Genomic DNA, 21723 nt, shown 5'->3' with positions numbered 1-21723 from the left:
TTCTGTCAAATCATGTCTCAGTTATTTCTTTTTCCAAGCTGAAGAATTCCATAGTAATTAGTCTCCCTTCCCACAGATCCCATATTTCTGATAACATTGCTGTACCTGTCCTGTTTTTACAGCGTATTCTACAGTATTCTTTCAGACATGAGATGACAAGAACCGAATGTGGTATTCAAGAAACATGGTTTTTAGCCAGTCTGGGATAACTGGACTCTCCCATTACTATTGTCTGCTCTGACAGGTTCTTTGATCTTGTTGTATAGTTAGAATTATTTTTTGTCATGTGAATTTCTATGTATTTATTAACACTGAATTGATTAATTGATTGAGAGCAGCCCTACAGAGAAGGACATTGGTATAGTGGAGGATGAAAAATTAGACATGAGCAAGCAATGTGAGCTTGCAGACCAGAAAGCTGATGGTATCCTGGGCTGCATCAAAAGGAGCATGGCCAGCAGGTCAAGGGAGGTGACTCTACCCCTCTGCTCTGGTGAGACCCCACTTGGAGTCCCGCATTCAGCTCTGGGGTCCCCAGTACAAGCAAATCATGGACCTGATGGAGAGGGTCCAGAGAAGGGCCATGAAAATTATCAGAGGGCTGGAGCACTTCTCCTGTGAAGAAAGGCTGAGAGACTTGGGGTTGTTCAGCCTGGAGAAGAAAACTCCAGGAAGACCTTATTGTGACCTATAAAGGGGGCTTATAAGAAAGATTGGGAAAGACTTCTTGCCAGGGCCTATAGTAGCAGGACAAGGGACAATGGTTTCAAACTGAAAGAGCATTTAGATTGAAAGGAATTTTTGACAATAAGGGTGACAAGACATGGAAACTTGCTGCCCAGGGAAGCTGTGGATGTCCCATCATTGAAAGTATACTAAGTCAGGTTGGAGGGGGCTTTGAGCAAGCTGATCTAGTGAAAGATGTCCCTACTCATTGCAGAGGAGTTGGAGCCTTCTAATGCAAACTATTCTATGGTTCTGTGATTCTAATTTCATACACCATTTATATCTAATAACTTAGTGTTTTCTCCACCATCATTAGATTGGAGCACCCTAGATAAAATTTTGTCTTTCTCAGTCACCCACATCTCTCCTCTGAGAGATTTCTCATCAGTCAGTCTTCCAGATCATTTAAAATGATTGCTTGTTGAAGATTATAAGTTCCTGGAACAACTCACTTAAAGTTTTCCTGCAACAGAAAAACTAACCATTAATTTCTCTCACTTGTTTTCTGTCTTAAACAGATTTTAACCTAAGCGACAATTTCCTTTTATCTCTTAGTTTGTTGGAACCACATTTTTGAGGGTCTTCATCAAGATTTTTAGACATCTAGGTATAATACACTAATTGGATAACCCTGTATCTGTTTGCTCCTGGAATTCTTCCAAGAACTCTACCAGTTTCACGAGGCATGACTACTCTCTACAAAAGCTGTGTTAACTCTTCCCCAGAACATTTCTGTCTGCTATTTCTATTTTTCCTTATCGTTTATATCACAGATCCTGTACAAAATCCAGCCTGATTGGTCACTGGATTCTTCTCTGAGTACCTGTCAAACACTTGCATTTGGTACTTCTTTTTCTCTCATGCTGAGACCTGTTAAAGCCTTGGATAATTTACTACAATTACTAGTTCAGCAATTGAATTTTTAAGTTCCCTTGCAGATTTTATTGCAAGAAAGCAATTGAGTAAGAATGTAGGTTATACAAGGTTTGTAAATAAAGTAATTATATTATATTATATTAAAATGAAATACTTAGTTGAAAAAGATCATTGGAAATTATAATTTTTCTCTATATGCCTTGCCTCATTTGTTTTTTTCAGAACATTAAGGCTACAATAACCCTACCTTTATAGTTTGGCTAGACTTGCAAAAGGCGTAAGTTCACTTTTGAGTTTTTAAAAGATACTTCGGACAGTCCCTTTGGCACTGCAAACATTCGACCCTTTTAACAACTTCTTGGGCTTATTTTTTGCCAGTCTTGTTATTTTTATGTATTCCCTTAAAACATTATTGTAGTAAACTTGTGTCTTTTGTTTTTTTCAACTTGTACTAAGTCTTGCATGTTATCCAGGACTAAATCAGTTTGTTTATTTTGCTGCAGGTGCTTTCACAAATAGCTCCAAGAAGCAATCATTTATAGTGACTAAAAAACCCAGAATCTGTCACTAGATCCATACTAGCAAATAAGTAGACCAAGGTCCATTTCTGGCTGTAAAAGCAATTTGATGTGGAGCAATCTAGGAAGATCCGTGTATCCAAGCTCTCTCCTCAACAGTAGAAAGTAGCCTATTTCACTCTGTGTATTGGAAACTGTCCCTGGCTTGCTCATTGACATTGATAAAAGGCGTGTCAAAGAGTTCACTAACTATTGATCACAGTCTATGATCTCATTCCAGAACTCAAACCTTTGCCTTGTCCTGGTTTAGCCTACTAGTGCAGACTCATCATGGTTCACAGTGATGTTTACCTGGTCTAGTGGCACTGGACTGTCCTATTTTTACTGCCTGTCTGCCCTTCAGGCTCCCTGATTGTCTCCAGCATTTCACTCCCCTCATTTTGGTCAGATGATTGATAAGACAGCACTAACAGCATCCTGTTCCTTCTAGCATGGAATGAAATTCTGCAGCCATGGAAATTCTGTGGTGCAACACAACTGTTGACACATACTCTCTTTGACACTTTACTTTCTTTAACGTGTAAATGCAAACTACACTCCTTGTACAAAACGTATTAGTGTTCCACTGAATATCTTCTTTTTTGTCAAACTTCCATAATGCCTTTAACTTTTTTTTTTTTTTTAAATGCTTTTGCCAATTGTTCTGCCATTTAAACCGTATTTTAAAACTGAAGTATTTGTATAGATATATTTGGACTATCCTCTTGATCTAGCTGCACGTTTCTATATGCTCTACTTACCTGTGATATTGTTTTTCTTTTTTATCTTTTTTTTTTTTCCCCTTACCTTCTATCTATTTTTCTAAGACATACGCTTTCTGTTTTTTCAGACTACACAGATATATCAATCTGAAAAATTTGCTTTCCACAGCTGGCAAGATTTCCTTGATTTTTATTTTAAAATTGCCTCATAGCATTTCTAATCTTGAATGTCAGCAGCACTGATTCTGTTTTGATTAGGTGGAACCTGTCTTATATAAATTTCATCTGCTTCAAAAATTTACCAGATACTAATAAATATAATCCCCTTTTACCTACACAGTTTAATCAATCATGCACTGAGCCTCTGTTATCTGACACAGTGCATAAAACCAGGACCAATGAAGAATGCTCCTATGTAGGACAGCATTTTTAGCCTCCTGGTTTAAACTTTGCTTTCAGGACCTCTTGCTTGCTGCTTGTTTGTTGGTGGTGTGCATATGGACCATAGCTATTGGGTCTTTTTTAGCACTCACTAAGAGTCTAGATTCCTTGTGGTATGTGCCATCTTTTTAACTGCACACATCTTTTCTAGTAAAATATTTGTCAATATTTTTATTTACTTGGTCACGATCTTGATTTTATTAGAAACGAAGGAGATATTTTCCTTTTTCTGCTCCTGAAGGGAACTCATCCTACTAAAGACACCTGTCAGCCTTTGTTGCACATGGTATCTGTTGAGTAACTCATGACACATCATTGGCTAGTGTTCATGTCATCCAGGACCACTTTTTGAGAGGTGACCTACTCCTGGAGGTGAAGACCAGATCCAGCAGATGAGGTCCACTCAGCTCAACCAGGGATACCTGGCTACTGTGATATCAGTCTGTGACATCACATGCCAGACTGAACTTCCACTGAGTGCAAGAGAGACTATGGATGGCCTATACAGATATGACAAGACCCAAACAGTGTCTAAAGGATGGTTTGGATTCATCCTCATGTCCTATGTTGGAGCTGAAAGGCTTGAAATGTCCATACACTCAGTCAAGTTATATCTCACTTTGGGTTAACTGACCAACAAATGACCTGTTGATGTCTTGTCAATTCATGTTTCTATGTTCTCTGAAAGGATTAATTAAAGTCTTTCTGGTCAAAGAGCCCATTCTAGTAGTCCTGAAAAGATTACCACTAAATTTATGACAATCTGCTCACTCCTTTTTATATATACCCTTGAAAGTTGCTTCCACTATGGCTCAGCAAACAAAGCAAGATAAATCCAGGGATTTAGAGTCATCCCTCCTACCTGATCTTCGTATCACAAGAGTTTTCTTGAACCTCTTCTCTAAGTTGCTGCTAGAGGTTTTTACTGGATTTCACTTTAGAAAGGGAATTAACATACCATTTAACTCCCTCTGTGAGGCCTTTAAAAAGAAAGGCATTGCTTCACAATCTGATTATATAGAGGAAGTTGTCTTTCAACTTTCTGAAGCCAAAACTCTTCAGGCCTTCGTAGCATATATATGTCTTGGCACAGTGACTTCTGTGCAAACTAACAAGGTGTCAGACCCTGTCATGAGACAAGCACAGTGAATTTACTGTCACCGATTCAGACACACTCCATGCAAGCTCAAGTGACTGTAGCAGCTTTGCTGGAGAGGCAATGCCTCCATTCCATCCAAGGGAACTTTAGTCTGACATTCACAAAGCATTGCTCTATTGCAGAAGCACTCCATCTCATAGGTAGATCCTTTGTATCTTGGGATGCCAATACCTAATTGGAGTAAATTAAACGAAAGGAGTAACACAATATTGCTTGGAATCACACACAGTGTGAGGGTGCTTAACAAGCATGAAAAGAAGAAAAAGCAATTACTTATGAATGACTGAAGTTTCAAGAGACATGATGCATGGGTATTCACTAACAATTCTCATTTTTTTTCCACTGTGGCCTCTGCATGTAAGTGGAATAATTCTTCTGCCTGTTAAGAAGAAGCTGAAGGGATAAGCTTACACGTCTAGTTGTTGTTGTTTTGTTTGTTTGTTTGTTTGTTTGTTTGTTCTATGAAAGAAGCATGAACAGAAGGAGAGTGCATGTGTGCCCTTTGGGGACTGTGAAGACAAAAAGTCTTCATTCTCAAGCTCATGTCCATGCACTGTGTGCAATCTTCACTTTCACAACATATCCTGAAAATTATTGCCAAGTATTTTTCATTAGATCTTCCTCTCTTTGGCTTACTCTGCTTTTCTTTTAGGTTTTAAAAATGTTTCCAATGTACTTCCAGAAGCCACTGATTCATGAGAAATTGTGTAGTAGTCTCTTCACAGAGACTGCAGTCTATGTTAGAGAAAGCAGTAAGAAACTTCCCCGCCTCTCACTTCTTTAGATGCCACCACTCCCCTTCCTTTGTTTCCTGAGATGAAAAATAAGATCTAAATATATGTTAAATTACACTGTCTCAATTTGAGTGTATTTTCCTCACTTTTACTGATGCAGAGTGATATTATGACTTAAAATATATAATCAGACCGTGGATTGAATTTTAATCCCTTAACAGTGTGGGTTGGGTTAAAGCTGAATCCACACTTCTAGTGCTACTATTTGGATGGAGACTGTTTTATACAGGTCAGGCTTAGCAACAACAATGTATCTTTAAGACAACATTCACAATGTAAATGAATGTTTTATTTGTTGACCATTTAACTTTATGGCAATTAACTTTCCTTTCAGAAAATATTGCACACAAGGACAATGATGATTGAAAAGACAGATTTTGAGTGCAGATCAACAGAAAAGAGAAAAAGCAGCGAAGTTCAGCCTCTGTTAAGAGATCACTGCATGTTATTTGAGAAGTTAGTCACATTTCTTGGAAATTGTTTAAGCAAAATGTAACAGTGAAAAATACTTCCCTTTTCCTCATAATTGTATGATATCTGGTTAGGAACCTAGTTGCTATAAAGAGGAAGGGCAGAGAGATCAAGTCAAACATGTCTCTGGTGCTGAAGACTTCAACTGCACAACTGAAAGGGAAATAAAGCACCAGCTCATTGGAAGGGGTGGGGCTGTGGGTGTCCCCAGTAGCTGCATTTTCATCGACCCTATGTGAGTGATAAATGAGAAACTCAACCACTTGCCGTGAAGCACTGGCCTCAAAGACTACTCAGCATTCAGGTAAGGTTGTTACTGTGGGGAAGGAATTGGCAAGGAGCCCTCCTCAAACAAACAAGGACTTAAAAGCCCCATGAAACAGGTTAGAAAGTGAAGAAATGGAAGGACTGGATCTCTCAGTTTGCCAGAAGTACATTTTTGTGAGTAGGAGTGGTAAGAGAGGCAAGGAGGTGTTTATTTTTGGACAGGTTCATGATTCAATGGAACAGCAGGATGTGCTTTGTTTGGATCGGATGGGTAAACTGACATGGATAATTAATTCCTTCTCATAACTTAGGGGTTATTACTTACTCTTGAGGTGAAGGAAGGAGGTGGAAAATCCTAACATTAGTTCCAAACAGCAAGCTTTGTCCTTGTCCCCTGGGGAAGAGGCAAAAAGCTTTCCCAATAAATAAATTATCTTAATATGAAGCTATTCTGAGAGATCATGTGAGTGTTGATGGAAGAGGTGGTTTGGGGCCAGCAGAAGGCCCAAGACTCTCCAAAATAACCACATGAGTTTTGCTTTCAGGTACAACTAGTGCCAAAGAAGGAAGGCCGGTGGCTGTTGTGCATGTTCCACATGCATTCGAAGAAAACCAGCCAGTGATGCAGGAACTTGTTGCCTGACATAAAGTGATGTTTGTGTGCGGATGTGGAAAGATGAGAGAGCTCATCAGTCTTCTTCTGGCTCCATGCTTGGTTTTGGGGGTTGGAACTACTCAAGGTGAATGTCTGACTCTTCACCTCTATGTTTTCCTCCTTTCTTTTCTACTATAGTTTCTTTTTATTTAGCCTGATATTTCTCCATCCTCCCGTTATTTTCTGCTTTCATCTTGGTGACAGAAATAGCAGGGGATTTGGTGAGTGTACACGTAGGTAGTTACCAGGGTTATGCAAAACACTCCAGATGTATGTCAATGGATACTTGCGAATGGTATTTTAGCAAGACCCCAAACTTCATGAGCTAGACAATGTTCAAGGTCTGTTAGTATTTTTACTTGAATTGACTAGCCATTAAGTTTCATATCTGAGTATGCCTGACTATTACCAGTATGAGCAGTGACTTCACCCGTCCCATTGTTAGATATTGCTTTGGTTTATAGCAAAACTTTTTTTTCCCCAACTTACCTTTTTTTCCTCAACAATAGCTGTCTCTTCATTATATCTATTGACATGTCCTGCCTTCAAGTTATAGCTCCCTTTTCTTTAGAGAGCTGGCTGCTTCCTAAGAGAGAGGGAGCTGAAAGCTGGTTGATAACACAGCTGGCAGAGCAGAGGCACAGCACCTGTGCAAGTGAGGAATTTAGTAATTACTTATGTGTTGGAGGCTCTGAGGTATTGAATAAAAGGTATTGAAGTAAAAGGTACTGAAAAATATACCCATTGCACACCTGTCTTTCCAGAGACAGACATGTGTCTGCTACTTGGGAAGATCATGCTCCCTTGCCTAATGTGATTCGCAGTACTGAATGTCATGAACTCCGTGATGTCTCAAGCATTAGCCCTATGATGACTAAAACAATCTTGTCTTTAAAGCATATTTCACTTTTTGGATGTGAAAGTGACTTGGCTTGGGCACTGTTGTTTCTTGCATGATTAGGCATCAGCTGCCCTAGGCCTGGTGGGAATGCAGAATCATTCCTCGTCATTTCTGATCTGCTGTTTCTGAAAAAAAAAGAGCTCTCAACCAAGCTGACCCTCGGTCTGTAGTTCCCGTCATAGAAGGGACAACTCCAGTGCCTGTTGTTGGAGTTTGAATTCTCAGGGAAAGGCACATTCATTTTCCGATGTTAACAGTGACCTTTCCTCAACACAGACACAGCTCTTCCTTGCACAGAGCTTTTCACAAAGAAAAAGGTTCTCTGTAAATCCACCTGTGAGGTATGCTCATTGCTGATAGAGTGACACAAATTTTTCAGCTGCTGGATTTTTAAACTATGTTTTTCTTACCAGGAAGCTTTCTTCTTTCTGTGACTTAAATGTCATTGGAGCTAATCAGAGCGGGTATCTCTCACTTTTGCATTTGACGTCTTAGAGGCATAACTCTTGCTAAGGCGAGTGGGCTTATTTGGTGGGCACATGAATGTATTCACCACCATGACAATAACCCACAAAGGCAAAACTGAATGTCCTGCTTAATGAGGCATCTGTGGGTTTTTTTTGTTTGTTTGTTTGTTTTGTTTTGTTTTGTTTTGTTTTGTTTTTTCCTTAAACAATAAATCACTCACTCATATCCTGCACTTACCACCTTTCTACTGAGATATCCCTGGACTGCTAGAAGAACAGCAGATTGGTTTTGTTTGGATTTTTGAAATCTATAAACATGTACTTAGAAGTTGTTTTTATAAGTGCGTCCCAGATTCCTTTTTTTGTTAAGGAGTACAAAGGTCAACACTACACTACTTTGGTCCTGGACATCCTCCCATTCAACTTGGACCCTTGTTTATTACAAAACTATGCAGAGGTTTACCAGGACTCAAAATCATGCTGATACTGAGACACTGATGTTGATGTGAGTGGTCAGCTAAATAAATCCCCATTCAGGATTGCCCAGTTGGTCTTGGTACTCTCATTTCCTCCTACTGGGAATGTCAAAACATCATTCATAAGAGAAAACAGGCTTCTTATCAGGGAGAGCTGTTCTTTTAGGCTGTGTTATATTCACACTTGCTTGACCAGCTTTCCATCTGCATTGGAATTTCATGGAGCATCAGGCCTCTGCAGTTTGGGAAGAGAAAAAGACATTCCATCTGAAGTCTTAGATCGTAGTTCATTGTATCAGAATGGCTGTGATTCCTGTCCAGGTGCAGGGAACGAAAAGGGGAAGATGTAGTTTGAGGTTTTAGCCAGCGTAATGAGGCCCTTTTTCTTCAAAGACATGAAGCCCAGTGAAGCTTAAAAACACTAAGCTTAACCCTTTGGACTTATCTTTTGAATTAGAATATTTCTTGAAAATTAATTTTACCTATTACAAAACAACTCCAGCTTTTCTTCACAGGTTGTAGACCAGAATCCTAATTTTCTTGCATGACCATTCTGATTTACAAACAGAGTAAAAAAGATGAGTATTTCTCTGTCCGAAGACTCACAGTAAAATTCTAATAAATGGCAACTTAATGACAGTCCAGCCTACTCTAAGAGCAGCAGCTGCTGTTGGAGACTTCTTACCTTCAGGCTTTCCCATGAAGGACCAAATTTTATTTGTGAAATCCACACAGTATGAGCTGAGCAACAGGGGATATTCCCAGGAGGTCTCATCACCCAGGTCCTCGCTTTGTTGTCTCTGCCTTCTCCAGCACAGTAGCAGACCTTGTGTTCATTTTACCATTTCTTACTACCTCCTTTAGCCCCATCTCTCTTCTTATTGTTTCCTTTTTTTCAGTGAGCATCCCAATGCATACCCTACAGTGTTATAATGACTATGTGTCTCTTACAACTTGCACTTGGATGGAGTGTTCGGAGGCTCATCAGCTCCTGAATGTGACTCTGAACCACGGCTGTGAAAAGTAAGTGCCTGACTGGTGTTCTGTGAAGGGTCTACAGGGGCTCGGCTACTGAACCTAAGAGGTGGAGCTGGGCAAAAGGACAGTGGACTGGGCTTGCAGTCAGAACAGTACCCAGCTTGCAGACACCAGTGTTATGTCCAGGCTTGGGAGAAAGCTGGATCTCTACAGGATGAAAAAGAACAGGAAGAAGAGAATATTAATACTAATCAGGTTTTTTCATTATGTTTTCATTCAGTCTCCCCTGCTTTTGCTGTGAGAGCACATGCACAAAATATGCCAAGCCATGTTAATTGTTGCGCCTGAGTGGAGTGGGATGTGTCGCACTAGATGCAGTGGTGATAATAACTTATCAGAATGGCAAAGAAGGCTTCTTCTTCCTTATGCCAGCAAGAGCAATGGCTATGTTGAAATAATCTCTGCAAAAGAAACTGGGAGAAAAACAGAAGTTGTACATGTTTGTTTGACTTACTTGGTTTCCTCTCAGAGATACTAGGCTATGTCTTGCATTATCTTTTTGCTCCTTCTGCTTCCTTTCAAGAAAAAATAGAGAACAGTCAAGCTTGAGAGTATGGGGGAGAAGAAGGAGCAAAAAAATAATGCAAGAGAAGACAGAAGAGAGGGGAAGGGGAAAAAGAATAATAGTAGAAGCAGGAAGTGGAGGAGTAAACAGCAGAGAGATTGGAATAGGAAGAAGTTATTTTGGTTTTTATTTTTGAGAAAGAGCTCTAGGATTCATTCACTATTTCACCTGACAGCTGTTGAAATCAATGGAAAAGGTGCTCTTTACAGTCTCTACAGTATTGCTGTGGACCGAAGTCTACAAAATACGAAAGTGTTTCTGTGGCACAAAGGACTCCACAGTCTGCATGGATTTTTTTGTTTGTTTGTTTGTTTTTGTTTTTTATAGGACTGCAGAACCCCAGTCCTCACAAAACTTCTGTCCCAACTGCTGGCTGCTTTTCTATGGCTTACCTTTTTTAACTTCTCTAGTGTCTAACCTAGCATAACATACATATGTACACATGTCAACTGCCAACCCTACTGTTACAGAAACAGCAAGTTTTGCTGGCTAAGGGAAGGTGAACTATGAGTAGGCAGTGACAGTGAGGCATTAACGTCATTGATACTGGCATAATCCCACAGTAACAAGAAAAGCAGAGCAGTGAGAATAGCTAGGATCAGCCATCAGTCCAGATCCCCAAAGGAGGTCCCTATCCAGCATCCAAGCTTCAGGTCAAGCTAGGAAGTCAATTCCTCTGGTCACAAGCAGCAATGTGTATCACCAGGCACAGACACGGCTGCCTCACAGCCCAGGTAAAGACCAAACACAAGGGCTTGAAATCAAAAGTAGATTCTGAGTGAAGGTGGGGAGGCACTCAGGCTAATTGCAGCTTAGACAGCCTTGAGCAGGGGAAGCCAAACCCTTTATTGGGAGGGCGGTGAAAGAGTTTGTGCTCAGGGCACAGACACCTACCAACCCGAAACAGTTATTGTGAATGCATCTCCCTTGGAAGAAAGGAGGAGACAATAAAGCAGATGTGCTTGCTATTAGAGAATTTATTTTTGTCACTTTATGAACTACAGCAGTCTGCCACCATAATTCAGTGATAGACATTGATATAGAAACAGAATAAAATAGAATGTGAGGAAGGTTTCAAACACCACAATTTGGGCCACTTAGTGGCATCCTATTCAGACAGTCATGCTTTTTTTTTTTTTCTTTCCTTTTTTTTCTCTCTGTATAACCAGGAACAAAGAAGTGACCTGCAGGTCCCACAAAGGTGAAAACCATGCTGACTGCCAGAACTTCACACTGCATTGGGTCTGTGACATCCATGCATGTGATGAAGAAAACTACAACTTTGAATTTGACCTGACATTGGAGGCAGAGCTAAATGTCTACTTGTTTCAGAATGGTAAAGATAAACCACTGAGTCTTGTCTCTATTCTTGAATATTTAAGAGTTTTTCAGAGTAACGTATTGAATATCTAATCCTAAAAAACCCCCTTAGGTCAGCCCTTAACCTGAAATGTAAGAAAAATTTTAGTTAAACGGCTACAAGGCCACATTACTACCTGCACATTTATTTGGGGTATGCAAAATAGTCAGTCTTCAGTGACTACAATGGAAAGAAATGGGGGCAGCTAACCAGTCCTGGCAGCTAACCAGTGTCTTAATTGGGACTGGCGGAAGATATCAAAAAAGCCTTCTGTTTCAGCACCATGCTCTACATGCACTGTGGTATATTATTTCATAAAGTTACTATAAAACAGCAAAATGGCACCACTCTCTCAACTTTCCTCTTCTGATAACGAATACATTTCCCAGGTCTTGTAGAGTTCGCACTTTACAGTGAACAACAATCATGGACTATTTGTAGCAATCCAAGAAAATTGTTAAATATCCAGATTCTGCCATTCAGAGAACATCCGCAAGGCATTTGCTTCCTCTCTTCACATCCCTGTCCTCACTACCTCCTCTCATTGGTTGTACCTTCACCTTCCAGTTCAGACCCTCCCACCTCAAAACCTCTCAGTCAGCTTGATGACATCAGGAGACTTCTTGCTGACCTGGAAAGCAGCTGATGGAAGCCAAGGGCTGGGCAACGCCCTGGAGCACGAAGTCACTTACAAGCGGGACTGGGAGTCCTGGGAGGTAAGAGCGGAGGAGCTGGGCTGCCCTGGTATGGGTTGCACCCTTGAGGCCGGCTGGGAGCTTGTGGAACAAGCTGAGCAAATGAATGACCTTCCCCTTCTCAGGCACTGTGAGGAGATGCAACACATATTGTTTCAGGTCAGGAGGAAGGGGCTCTATTTGCCCAGTGAAATACCATCTGTCCTGGTTTAAATGTAAAGATCCGTCCCTCACTAAAAAAAAAAAAAAGCGCCCTGCATTTGATTTTGAGTTGGAATTGATTTTGCCCTGAATCCCTCCCAAATGGAATTAAAGCATGTTCAAACAGGAGCCTGTGGGTTCATGTGGGAAAATGGCAAATTACATTTGAAGCTGCCTCCCCTTCCAGGAGGAGACACTATTTTTTTTTTTTTTTAGATTTTTTAAGTATGCATATCCCTAACTCCCCAAATGCCTCCCTTCTATTCTCCCTCCTTTACCCCAACAACAGAAAGCTGCCTCACTTTTGCTCTCCAACACCACACGTTGCCACCTCAGCTGCAAGGACCTTGTCCCAGGGAGCAGCTATGTCGCCCGTGTGCGAGCCAGACCGGGGCGATCCAGTGGCTTTTCTGGGCAGTTCAGTGAGTGGAGCACAGAGGTGTCATGGGAGACCCCTGAAGGTAGCGTGGGACAGAGCAGGGATGTGCAGGGGTAGAAACTCTGGCTGGGATGCCAGACCTTTCCTGTGACTTAGCTCACTCTCATCTTCTCTGAAGGTGGCCTTCAGCCCAGGAACTTTCACTGCCTCTTCAATGGTGCAGATCGTCTGACATGCAGGTGGGAAGTGAAGAAAGCGATCATCACCTCTGTCGTCTTTGGCTTGTTCTTCAGGGCCACTCCAGCATCAGCGTGCGTTCTCTGTCCATGGCAGCATGCCTGTGACTCTCCCATGGACTTTCTGCTCTGTTTCATTCCCCCTGATCTCTGCTCAACCTCTTTTTCTTCTCTCAGGGAAGAGGAGTGTTCTCCTGTGCAGGAGAAGTCTTTGCCCCATGTCCCATATGTGGTCCAGAGCTGTGAGATCCCTGTCAGCAACTCCAGCAGTCAGAGCCAGTACCATGTGTCTGTCCGGGCCAAGAAAGAAGTGAAGCTGATTGAAGCCTACAAGAACAGTGAGTTGCTGTGTTGTCTTGTTTCTCCTGGTTGTTTCCTGGAGACACCTGACTGCGCAAATGTGATAGAGGGCAGTGATGCTGAGGAAAAGTGGGTGGGAAGAGGAAGAGACTTGGATGTATGCAGAAAGTAACAGGACATTGTCTCAGGTCAGAGGTCTGGGAGAAGTGGTTTGTAGGTGTGGAGATCCTCAGTGGCATTTGCTACTCTGAGGAAGGTGGCAGCAGTGGATGCTGCTTTGTAGAAATTCTGGTTGTGACCCAGAGCTTCCTGGTGAGTGACTGTCACCCTGATGACTTCTCTATGATTGACCTTCATGGGTGCCACAGGTTTCAGGGAGCTGTGGTGACAGGGATTGTGGGGAGCGTGTCACTATATGATTTCTCAAGAAGCCAGTGACACATTGTGAGGTTGTGCAGTGGCTGCTGGAGCACTGGGTGGGTCAGGACTCATCTGCTGAGTGAGGTGTGCCAGGTGAATCATATCTGCCTGCATGTATCTGGAGGTACAACTTGTCACAGACTAACACCGGGAGAGCTCCTGCAGTGACTGAAAGTACCAGTACAGATATTTCAAATATTGCTTTCCTGCTTTTCTGTACACAGGGAGTGCTGTCAATATTAATGGGTATGGATTTTCTGTTATTTCATGTCTCTATTCCTTTATTGTTTTTGACAAGAAAATGAAGATGTGGGAATTTAATAAATGTTAAAAAGCTGAGACTTCTTCCATTGCATAAAACAACATTGTTCTCAATCTCTGCAAACTATTAATAGTCACAGTGGTGAAAGGAAGTGCTGGACCAGTGTGTTGATGAACAGTCTGAGACATTCTTGTGTGTTCCAGTTAAGGTGATGCCACCTACCAATGTGTCCGTAACAGTGACAGAGAACCAAGAGTATGAACTGAGGTGGATAAAACACACTTTGGGATATGGCTTCATAAAACAGAGATATGAAGTCAAATACTGGAAAAACAACCAATATGAGAAGGTGAGCCTTAGAAAGTGCAGGAGTCCTGGATTTCTCTTTGTTGGCCAAATGGGTAAGACAGTTCCTCTCATCTCTGTCATTTGTGCTTCTGTCTTCTCTCCAGACTCTCCAGACGTTAAATATCAGCAACGATGAACCTCCTTTCATCTTCAACACGAAGATGTTGGCATCATCTACAGAATATAGGGGGAAAATGCGTGCAAGGGTGAATACGCCTGTGGATTATGAGGGACCTTGGAGTGAATGGAGTGAGGAGTTCACCTGGAAGACTGAAAATGGTACTGCTCATGTAGGCTACTTCTATAAGGTTTTGTGGGCTGTTAATGGTTCAAGTGCCTCTATAGAAAAATACATTCTCTCAGCCATGAGCTAGTTGGGGTCACTTCACAATGTAGTTGTCCTGTCTGCATCCTTGCAGTACAGCAGCAATGCTAATGAGGGAGCTGAGCAGAAATGACTTCAAACTTCTTCCCTCTGTCCCTTCACAAGGTGTGTGCAACCAACCATAATGGCTTCCACATGAAGAATCAAGCAAAAATCCTGTCCCAAAGATCATCCTTGTTTCCTAATGCCGGTAGTGCATTGTGCTCTCGGTGACTGAAGAGCCTGAGACTGCAAGAAGACACAATATAATCCATCAGACTTTTAAATTTGCACAGTGACTATAGGGTGGTGTAAAACACACCGTAGAGTCTACTGGAGATCAAGCTTTTATGTGTGTTTGCTGTTTCTGGACTTAGGGGCAGAATGTCTGCTATCATGTGGTCTTCTGACCAAAGTAATGTGATCTTGCATGATTTGTCCTGAGGAAGCGTGTAGTGGTAAGACAGTGGCTTAGGCAATTCCGTTGAGTGTACTCAGGAAGAACTTGGAATCTTGTTGATGATCAGCTGTGGCCACCAGCAGATGAAGCTCTTTCTTAGAAAATCCCTGAAATCACCATCTCTTCAGAACTGTACAGACTAAGGCAGAGCTCAGATGCCTGAAGATGTGTGTTATTCATGGTGGAGTGAGGTACCTAACCATCTTTTTATTAGCATCATTTCTTTACTCTGTTGCCAGTAAAAAAACAACCAACCAACCAAACAAAAACAAACAAACAAACAAAAACCAACCAAACAACCAACCAAAAAACCAGAAAGAATCAGTACAGGAAACAACTTGTTTGGTCAGGAAGCTGTTCAGGCCACTTTTAGTCTCTTACACCCCGGTGGGTGTCACAACAATTTGAAGGCCTCATAATCCTGTCCCTTGACCACCTGCATTGCCCTCATCTGCTTGCATGTGACCAGAGTGAAAAACACATTGTGGGAAGCAGCCACTCTGCAGGTGGTTTCTTATTTCTCTTTCCTCTGTTTCAGTCCTGCCACCAGTGGTTCTCCCAGTGATGCTCCCAGTTCTCATCATCACTTTGCTAATCATTGCTTATTGCAGCTACAGGTATTTCCTCAGGTAGGTTTGCATTGTGAGCAGATTTAGGAGGGTTTTGGCCATTTGTGTGGCATAAAGTCCTAGGCACTTCTTGTCCCCATGAGAGGTTGGTCTTTGTGGAGATGAGCTGTAGTGTGTGATGGACAGCGCTATGCATGTTTGCGAGTCGGGTGGTGGTGTGCCAGGGCCTTGGTGGTGCCTCACACTGCAGAGCAGTGCAGCGTATGGGGTGCAGTCTTGTCTGGTTGCAGCCACATTGAGAAGTGAATCTTGAAAATTCTGTATTGTTGTTTCAGGAAGAAGCAAATGTGGGAGGAAAAGATTCCAAACCCCAGCAAGAGTCTCCTGATCCAGAGCTACCTGGGGGTAAGAGGACACGGTACCTTGCAGGGTGCTTCTGCAGAAATACAACATGGAGTTTTCCGGGTTGAATAGAGAGAAGGGAGGAGTGTATTGGGATGTCTGGTTGAGGGAGAGATGCCAGCTCATGGTCTGGACTACCACTGGACAAACTGCCGTTCTGTCTAGGAGGATTATGGATCCTGGCTGAGCCTCATGAAACCCTTCACTACAGACTTTGGTCTTCTGTCTGTTTTCCTACCTTAGTATACAGGACCTAAGAGTTGAAAAAGAGAACAAACTTTTGCCTGACACATCTGGTCAGGTTTGCCATCCCTTTCCTCTAGAATGCCTCCCAGACTCCTCATACATGAAACCCATTGCCCCTAGATGCTCTTGACCTTTCTCTGTTACTGGTCAGGATGTTGCCTGACTCTCTTTAGTGCTGATTTCTGTAGTCTTTGCATCTTTACCTCCCTGTATACTCTTCTGCAATTGCTGGAGGTTGACTTTATATTGTGAGATATATATTTCCTACTACATACTATAGTTCCCAGATATGGACATCTTCTTTTATGCAGGAGAGGAGAGGGCAAAGAAAAGGAAATTTGTAGTTTACACAGTCGTATCTTTAAAGGCATTTTAAAATGTAAGTGGCTTATTTTTTACTCCAGCCCTCTCCCTCACCCATTTCCTGATTTCATCTACAAGGGCCATGCAGATCTTGTGATCCAAACCAATTGTTACCCAGTAGGTGCATATCAACACGAGGCACTGCGTGGGCCATACTTGGAGTTTTATGAAAAGAGTGGCTAGGTTCCTTCCTGGAGCTGACTCTTTCATGTTTCGTTTTCTCACTATTGTAATTCCACAGCCTTATCTCTCTGCAATTCTCCCCTGGAACCATTTGATTTGTATTTGATCTCACATCTGTAACGTCTCTATCTCCTTAAGGCAATGCTGCTAATCTCCATTCTACAGACAGAGAGCTCATGCTATTTTTGCCACTATGTTTTATCTCCTACTTAAGCTAAATGACTTCCACCTCATCTCTGGCTCCCTGCAGTGCAAGCAAGTGATGCACAACTCCAGGGAAGAGTGGCCTTTACAAAGATTAACTTAGAAGTTACTTATCCAATTGCAACACTTTTAGCTTTTCACCCCTCTCTCCTTTGTCAGCTTCACCCTTTACCTTGAAAGTCCTTTTGCCCCAATTTATATTTTCACCTTAAGTGGAGTGCCTGATCTTAGCATTGTTCTTGAAGGTGCTGAGCATGGTGGGCTGTCATGGTCCTCAGCTAAATGTTCATTTGGCAACTGGTATTTCTCAGCCCCTCATTCATTCAGCAAGCAACATCTCTCAGGCATGCATCTAGTCAGTAGCTGATTCAGGGGAAGTGTGTTACACCAGGCTGCTCTACATGACATGTATCTGCATGTTTTGCAGGCTCTGATAAATCTCCCTTGCATATCATTCATTTGTTCTGATTCATTTGGCTGTCAACAGACATCATCAATTTATTTTTCTGTCCACACACAGTAATCAACACTATTACAAAGTTATCCACCACTTTAAAATGCATCACAGTAGTGTTGCTACCCAATATGCTCTACAGCTGCAATGTTGCCCAGAATGTCCTCATATGCTGCTGAATCAGAGCGGGCATTCCACAAAACAGCAACTTTGAAGTTTCTTGTGGTGGGAACTGCAGTAGCCCCTGACTCCTACGCTGCGTTAAGGTAGGTCAGGGATAGGCAATGTAGAAGAGAAAGGATAGTTTTCTGGAGGACAGGACATTACTTTGTAGCCACAGCCGTGGGATTGTTTCCACATTACCATCCATTGTGACTGGAAGACTGAAGAGAAATCAAGCTCAGCTTCTTCTGACTGGATAATGAAGGATGAAACATGACAAGATCTGCAGATTGGGGTGAGGATGAAGGAGGGGAAAGCTGATAGATGTTAGAAAAAATCAAAGTGGTATGAAGGTGCCAGGAATACACTCAGACTGGCAGTTTTTTAAACCTGCATCAATCTATTACAGATTGCCTGTAGCAATGTTACTGCTGTGTTTAGGAGAGGAAACAGCACAGCCCTAAAAATGAGAACATCAAGGTTGTTGGAACAAAAGTTATTTAGAAAAGATTACTTCTAAAACATAGGCTGATAAACTGGTAAATGTGAATGCCTGGAAGCTCGTTCTTGCACTATCACAAATGTGCTGCTAGCATTCTTGTGTCCATGGCTCCCAGCTCTTTCTGGCCTTAACATGACGTCCCTTTTCTTAGAAGTCTTACAATCTTCATTGTTTCTCTTCAGAAAGCTGTCAGCCAATGTCCAGCCAGCCAGGTTGGCTTACATAGACAGAACACTTCTGAGGAGCTGGAGCAGATTAACTGCCTTCAAGTGCTGGATGGGTATGTAAGCAGCTCATTCCTTCTTCCTTTCTTGAAAGGGTCCTTATTAACCATGGAGTAAGAGCAGGCTGTGCATGGATATCACCATTGCCATGGGGAGGACAAAGCATTTTCGCCTGTATATCTCCTAAGTCTGTGCACACCTTCCAATCATCTACAGAAACTGTAATTGCTGTGGCTGCAGACCTTGACTTTCTTGGCTGGAAGTCCAAGGATAAAAACTACCTCCTTTCTCCCTCTGTGTTTCCTTTGGAAGTAGGTTTGAATAACCACTTAACAGGGTGGAAATCTGGTTGGTTGAATTCCTCCCAGCCCACCTGACCACAAATTCCCTCCCATGAAAACACATGTATTCCCTTACCTCATCATCCTCTAGAACTGACATATTTTCTGCTCCTTGAAGGAAAGTCTGAACTTGAAAGTGGAATATGAACAAAGAAGGGCTGCAGTGGTCCTGGCCAGTGTGCAGCTATCCTGGGTTGCAGAGCAGTCAGGGAGGTTGACACAAATTAAACTGACTCTTGGGTTTCATTATAATTGTCTGCCTTCTAGGAGAGAGTGTCAGGTCTTTTTAATATATACTTTTGTAAGCCATGTGAAGGAAAAATGGATTATGTTTGTTACTTCTTTGAAATCTCTGTCTTATCCCCTTGTCCAGCTTCACATTCAGTGCTTGTAAGAGACAGACGCCCTTTATATTGAAGAAGTAACTGCAAAATATTACTGAAAGCTTGAGAGCTGCATAAATGCTGATGTTAGCAGTCATACTGCCTGAGTCTGAACTGCTAAATAAATCAGGGCCAAGATGTAGTATCAAGCACTGCCTTGTAACTGCTTGCCCTGCTTTGTTGTCAGCACTCTCCCTGCCATGGTTTGGCTTGTGCCAACTAGTGCTCTCCAAGATGACACCCTGGCACAGTCTGGGAGATAGCACAGGGTAGCAACCGTTTCCAGTGGGCAGCATGAACATGACTGTACCAGGTTAGGCTGTGTCCAGTGTTCTTCAACAGTATTCTAGCAGGGTGTGCACCCAGGCTGGGCAACACACATCCTGTTTCACACTACGAATACACCTGTAACACAGCGGTCACACTATGTCGTGCACTTTGAACCGAAAGAAACAGACACAAAACCTTAGCTGTGTTTTAGACTGCAGTGGCAGGAGGCCCAGAAGATGCCATGGCCATGCAGTGTGGACACAGCCAGTCTATGCCATTTTACCAGAGGGCCAAGGAATGGTCCCTGTCTCTGTTTTCCCAAAAGCTGATTTGTGCTTGGCACTGAGAAAAGTTGGCACTAGACAGTTGATCTCTTGCTGTGGCACAGAAAAGGATGAGGCTTGCATCTTCTAAGTAAGGTACAAGAGATGTGGCCAAAGGTTCCTTTTCATTTCCTGGAAGATAGTGTACCCACTTAGAGCACCTCTTGTTCATATGCAGTTACCACCTTAAAGAGTTGTCAATTAGAAAGCTGTCAATAGCAGCTAAAAATCCTGTGTTTTTTCACTTGAACAGGATGACTAAGAGCCCGGCAGAGTTCCATGGAGCTGAGGCAAAGACAGTGCAGACTTTCCATGATACACTGGCTCCACAAAACTCCTGTTGGAATTCTGGAGTGCCACATAAAACCTCATTTTCATCGTTCGCGCTCATCTGGCCATTGAATCAGACTGCTGGTCCATCCTGCCAGTTTGCCAGGCACAGGAGTGCTGCTCATGCAAGTATTGTTTCCCAGACTTGCTTTGCTTTCAATGGTCCATACTTGTACAGCTCAATGATGTCCTCCCAGCCTGATATGCATCAGACCCTGCAAGTGAACCTAGCAGGACTCCGTGAGAAATCACTTTCCCTTCAGTATGTGACCCTCCCAAAGGAGGACTGTCCCCACGCTCCACAGGGGCAAGAACAGCAAGGAGCAGGTCCTTCACAGCCCTTCCCAGATCAGAAAGAAACAATGCAGCACCTGAGTGATCAGAAAGAAGTCCCATTGGCCCCACCAGCTTGTGGGCAAGACACAAACATGAGAACAGAAGAGCAGAAATCTCCAAAAGCTCTTAGCTGTATCACATCTCCTCAGCACTGCCCCTTGGAGTACATCACCACAGAGAGCCTGTTACTGCCATCAGCCAGCGACTCAACCCATCTGCCACTTGTCACTGCAGGGGAGTCACCTGGTGTCTCACAGGAGCTCCAGCTCCCCAGTGACCACTCTTGCCCTGAGTTTTCACCTGGGAAAACTGGTGTCATGGTCCCAGTTTCAGGTCAAGAACCAACCTCTTCTCCTGAATTGCACCTGGATGTGTTCAAAGACTCTTCAGGTATCCATGGACCTTCAGAACCCACAAAAATGTCCTTACATATTCCTTGAAAAGGCAAGGTTCCCAAAGAGCCTGTGTTTGAGAACAACATAGATAAATTTAATCCTACCAGCACCATAAAAGTTTTCTTCCACTATGGGCAGTTGCTACTCTGTCCCTAACCTGAAACCCAGTAAGAAGGTGGAGACAAGTCAGAAAGATTCCCAAGTGTATTTGGTTTACAAGTAGAGTTTTTGACAGCAGGGAAGCTACAGGGGTGGCTCTCACATGATGTTAGAAGCTTCCCACATGTCCAACAAAGTTCCAGCCAGCTCCAAGATGGACCTGCCACTGCCTGAAGCTGAGCCCATCAGCGATGTTGGTAGCACCTCTGTGGTAACGTATTTAAGAAGGGGTAAAAACTGCTCTGCAACATTATTGCTATGTACCTGCTTTAGATAGGCTTGCTTCACATTCCTCTGGTAGGTGCAATTGGCAGGGGAAGCAGACATTTAGCCAGGGCTTCTTTCTAAAAGTAGGTAATCAATTTCTGCTCAAGCCTCTCAGGTTATAGGAAAACAAAATTATTTTGCTTGGGTATATAATAGGTCTGGATAATCAGTTTTGCAGCTCAGCATAAACACTGGTAGGCCTGTTTACTAAAATCAGCAGTACAGCCTGAGAGCTGCTTGGTAATGTGGCCCATTCCCCTGTTTTGCCCAGATCTGAGAGAGTCCATTGTCCATGAGGAGATGTTGCTTCTAGATCTCGCTTACTGTTGCCAAGTGCAGTGATCCCACCTCTGATACTGGGTCACTGCTCTTAGCAGCTTCAACCCATGAAGCCTTGGTTCTGTCCGCAGTCCCACGTTCCCCCCTCAACATTTCAGATCCTCAAAGGGGAGTCTGTGACAAACAAAACT

The 21723-nt window shown here is 42.6% G+C and overlaps 1 protein-coding gene across 1 annotated transcript; it reads left to right on the top strand.

The window, feature by feature from the left end:
• The first annotated feature begins 6665 nt into the window (after nucleotides 1-6665).
• LOC136110746 (cytokine receptor common subunit beta-like) lies at nucleotides 6666-20886 on the top strand. The gene is made up of 12 exons (XM_065854364.2): nucleotides 6666-6753; nucleotides 9412-9535; nucleotides 11285-11451; nucleotides 12043-12191; nucleotides 12661-12832; nucleotides 12929-13324; nucleotides 14172-14317; nucleotides 14421-14595; nucleotides 15679-15769; nucleotides 16045-16114; nucleotides 18408-18505; nucleotides 20020-20886. The coding sequence occupies exons 1-12, from the start codon at nucleotides 6666-6668 to the stop codon at nucleotides 20870-20872; spliced, it is 2529 nt and encodes an 842-aa protein (XP_065710436.1). The 3' UTR covers nucleotides 20873-20886.
• Nucleotides 20887-21723: the final 837 nt, after the last annotated feature.

Source organism: Patagioenas fasciata, chromosome 1, assembly GCF_037038585.1.
Source record: "Patagioenas fasciata isolate bPatFas1 chromosome 1, bPatFas1.hap1, whole genome shotgun sequence".
Taxonomy (NCBI): Eukaryota; Metazoa; Chordata; class Aves; order Columbiformes; family Columbidae; genus Patagioenas; species Patagioenas fasciata.
The sequence above is the reverse complement of the archived record's forward strand: the minus strand, read 5'-3'. Positions and strand labels throughout refer to the sequence as shown.

Bases quoted from the DNA above. Each gene is read 5' to 3' on its own strand.
- LOC136110746 (XM_065854364.2), top strand. From the start codon at position 6,666: ATGTTTGTGTGCGGATGTGGAAAGATGAGAGAGCTCATCAGTCTTCTT. The intron at 6,754-9,411 runs GTGAATGTCTGA...CCTTTTTTTCAG, and splicing joins GGGGGTTGGAACTACTCAAG to TGAGCATCCCAATGCATACC. The intron at 15,770-16,044 runs GTAGGTTTGCAT...TTGTTGTTTCAG, and splicing joins AGCTACAGGTATTTCCTCAG to GAAGAAGCAAATGTGGGAGG.